This window comes from Myxocyprinus asiaticus, chromosome 19 (genome assembly GCF_019703515.2).
Source record: "Myxocyprinus asiaticus isolate MX2 ecotype Aquarium Trade chromosome 19, UBuf_Myxa_2, whole genome shotgun sequence".
Taxonomy (NCBI): Eukaryota; Metazoa; Chordata; class Actinopteri; order Cypriniformes; family Catostomidae; genus Myxocyprinus; species Myxocyprinus asiaticus.
The window spans coordinates 12564653-12568872 of NC_059362.1; the positions used below are offsets into that span (position 1 = coordinate 12564653).

At 35.9% G+C, this 4220-nt stretch overlaps 1 protein-coding gene across 1 annotated transcript; it reads right to left on the reverse strand.

Moving 5' to 3' along the window:
• Positions 1 to 217: 217 nt before the first annotated feature.
• Positions 218 to 3814, reverse strand: LOC127410473 (uncharacterized; the record flags this gene model as incomplete). Its single annotated transcript, XM_051645740.1, has 8 exons — positions 3570 to 3814; positions 2121 to 2218; positions 1792 to 1941; positions 1501 to 1619; positions 1229 to 1365; positions 1056 to 1149; positions 786 to 897; positions 218 to 390 (listed from the first exon to the last, which is right to left on the reverse strand). Coding segments are annotated over exons 1-8 (891 nt in total), but the record flags the coding sequence as incomplete, so codon positions are not given.
• Positions 3815 to 4220: the final 406 nt, after the last annotated feature.

Genomic DNA, 4220 nt, shown 5'->3' on the forward strand with positions numbered 1-4220 from the left:
AAGTCCAAAATCTTGATCAATCTGTACAAAATAACAAAGATAATTAAAGTAGGTACCACAGTAGGAACTCACTTTGTTTACCTAACGAGTCTGTGTTACTGCAGAACAACAATAGCACTTGATTTCATATTTGTTTGTTTGTTTAAACAATTGAAGTCTCACATACCAAGCCTGGTATATCCATGAATCGCGGGAAAATGGATAGAATATCAGATGACTCTTTAGGTTCGTGCAGCATCTTCTGGCGATAGGCCAGTGTTAACCTCATCTTTTCCTTTACCACTGCCTCATCAGCTGTATGCTTCATCAGGGCAATTGCTTCCTGACACTGACGTTCATCATTCAACCAGCTGTCTTCTTTGTAGGGATCCCTGTCAGCAGTTGGCCCACCTGAAAGTGTTTAAGACAATATGAAAACCACATTTGTAGTCCCTTTTCTTTCCAAAGCACAACATACCAACACTAGATACATGACAGGAAATAACATGGAAAACATGCATATATCCTAGAGTGACATTTAAATTTGCCCAACGCTGATGATTATGCAAAGCATGTTTGCATTTAAAAAGAACAGCGCTTATATACTATGTAACTCTTGACCTCATTCACAATATGACTTAATGACAGACCAATTTGGAACAAAAGAATACTTCAAAGACAAGTCACAAATGTTAAGATGAGTAAAATAATCAAGTTGTATGTTCATTTGAAAAAAAAAAAAAAAAAGTTATTCAAGCCTTGCAGCCAAGCTAATAAAAGCACTGACTAAACATCAAATATTGCACCTGTCTGTGGTTGCCGTGGGCGTTTCATCCGTCCCTCTGATCCTTCTTTCTGCAGCGTTTTAATTCTCCATGCCAAATATCCACTTCCATCTTCTGCATTGTAATAATGCTCCTATGACCAGAACAATACACAGACCTAGTTGTTATACATTACACGACTAAGGAAATAAATGCCATATCAATTATAATGTAGATAATCTTTACTCTGAAATATACAGAGTATATCCTCCTCCTGTAAATCAAAAAGATTGAGAGGCAAAAGCTACTTACATAACCAAGTTTGCTCCTGGGGTCAGCCAAGTATGGGAATAGGGAGATGATTCCCTTCGCATATTCTTCCTTCAAACGTCGGGAAGGGCTTGTTCTACACACAAAAACATAAACCAATTACAACCCATAACATCATAAACATCAATTTACAAATTACTGTATGAACATCCTACCCATGTTCATTTGTCAAATGTGCTACCAAGATTTTCACCATGTTACGTCTTCTGCCATCTGACAGACTTTTAGTGCGAGCGTATTCATTTATGACCTTCTCGCCTCCAGGGCTGCTCTTTAGGATATCTTCGACCATCTGGAGAGGGAAATGATGTAATATTGAGCAGAGATGAGAAATTAACAACTGACAAGTGTATATAGTTCCAAATATCTTTACTATTTAAGTAATTCTATATAGATGTAATTCAGAGGCAAGATTGGTGATCCTTACTTGGGCAAGACGACGTTCCTCAGCTCGATTTTTTTCAGGAGGACTTCTAATCAACATTGCTGTGTCATCAGACTCTGATGTGCCCCCAGCATCTCCTAATGAGCTTGAGCTTAAAGAATCTTCAATATAAACCATATCAATGGTCTGATTATCTGTTCATACTACTTTGATAGCATGCTACACAGCTATTAAGAATTAGTCCAATAGACATATTAGCCTGTGCAAATCAGTGAATTGGTGAATATTGCTGAGAATAAACACAAAACTTAATAAGCATGTCAAACAATTTACCATCAAAACTTGCTGTGCCTGGGATGAAAATTTCTAGGACACCAAGGTCTGGTCGTGTCAGCAGATATTCAAATGCTTCCTCATCAACTTCTGTCTTCGAGTCATCAAAGACTTTAACGTCCATTGTAGGAAGATCAAATTTCTTGGCAACTGAAGGAAGACAAACCATTGGCAAATTGACAAAGGACAGCAATGCCAAAAAACACAAACAGTTGTTTTTATACCCCATAAGATACAATCATACACTTATTTTATTACTATTAAAAACTAATTTTTCAGAGGGAAAATTATTAAAGATTTTAACAATGTTAAAGTTTGTTATTTCTCACCACATTCCAAAAACATCTGAAATGTAAAAGGTGTTGGAGAAAAAATATATTTCTTGCTATCTTTGAACTTCACTCTGACAACATTGTTGGTTTGCATCCTGAAGGAACCAAAAAGACAAAGTTAAACAAAAGGCGATAACACTCACAATCAGATGAAAAAAAGAACATTCGGTAACCCTTTAGAATACTGTTCGGTCATTAATGAATAACTACTCAGGAACAAATGAGTAATGCACTATTAACATTCTAGTAACTACTATTAACTAACAAGAAATTCTGATTAACGAATTAGTAAGAAATAGCGTTCAGTTGAATGAGGTAGTTCACTATTAGCTACTCAATAACTATTTTTTCATACCTCCCAGAGGACTACTAAGAACTACTGTATACAAGTTCATAATTAATGTGAATAATGTATAATATAAGGTAATGGTAACCCACTAGTAATGACTCAAGTATTACCAAATCCATCTGAAAGAATTACTATTCAAAATCTTACTAAAATCTCAAAAACTTAAGTCATTACTAGGGGGTTATCATGCTTTTCACTTTATAATACTGATCCAAATAATAAGTAGTTCCTTCTGAAGGATGTAGTAGGGTAACACTTGAGTCATTACTATCCAAAACCTTACAAAAGTTCAAAAGTTTACAGTGACTTCAGTCGATATTAGGGAGTTATCATGCTTTTCACTTTAGAATACTGATCAAAATAATTAGTAATTCCTTCTGAAGGATTTGGTAATACTTGAGTCATTACTAGTGGGTTATTTGTTCCTGTGTTTCCCATTATTCATTAATGACGGAACAGTATTCTAAAGTGTTACCGAACAGGCATTAGTGCACTACACAACATTAATTATCTTTGTTCACTAATGTGTTTTTAATTTGTAATAACTGTCTAATAGTTCTGTTAAGGCATGGTGCTCAATGCTCACCCACATAAAAATTGCCTCCAGCAATCCAATTAAGGCTAACGTTAACTTAACTCTTTACAGAGTCAAGTACATGTGGTGCACAACTCGAGCCGCTAGTCACAATAGTTTAGTGGACAAACATTTGATAGGCAGCTAGCTAGTTTCACTGTTGTCAATTAATGTTCATGTAATCTATATGTTAGCTTTTTGCTTTCAATATAACTTTGCTTAACTTAGTTCTTGAGGCCAGCTTAAATTAAGGTTAGGCTATGTGTTTGCCTCCACAGTGAAGCTAACATTAAATTAGCTAAAGTAGGTTTTAGTAAAGTTTTGGTGCACCACAGCATCTAACAAGTGATTAGTGAATTTTCCTCATTAGCTAGCATTGTGTCGAGCACTAACGTTCACGTTAAACTTCGCATCAAGTTAACATGAGAAAGCTATCTCTATAATATTCAAAAAACGTGGCAAACTGATCTCAAAACAGAGGCGAATATTATGAAAATGAATAAGACTTTGAAACTTTACTTACTTTAACATCCAGTAGAAGCGCAACTTCTCTTCTAAACCCACAAACGGCAGCGATCGCGATGGCCGTGACGAACAGTAATGGCGGATAAACTAAACTTTGGGAGGATAATTTTGGGGAGGAGTCACAGTTACTCTTTAATTTCGCTCCCACTCTACTGACACATTTTACTCTGTACACTCAAAATAGAGCAAAAACAACTATTTTTGAGGGGAAAAAAATTAACTCTGGAAAAACTACTCTGCCATTTTTCCTGTGTATCCGCTCTGCTCCTGGACCTGCGAGAATGCCAGTGTGTGCACACAAGGAGATAGAAGCCGGGTTCCTGAGGAGAGTCCTGCATATGTTTAAATGGCAGTGGTGAATTATTTTGACTTTGCTTTTGCTATAGTATCAGATTTGTTGTAGCATGATTTAAAATATAACACTGTACCAAAGTAATTTTTGCTGGAGCTTCAAATATTTTAGCCTTTCAAAGCTGATGAGTATATTTTTTTCAAAGTTACAATACTTCCTCATAACCCAGCTTAATAACAAGTCAGTTGTCTTTAAGTAAGCCATTGTAGGTTGATTTCACCATAATGTGTAAAACTGTGGCGTTATCAGAATCGTTTTGGGAGACAGTCCTGACTAACTCGTTAATTTCTCCAATGA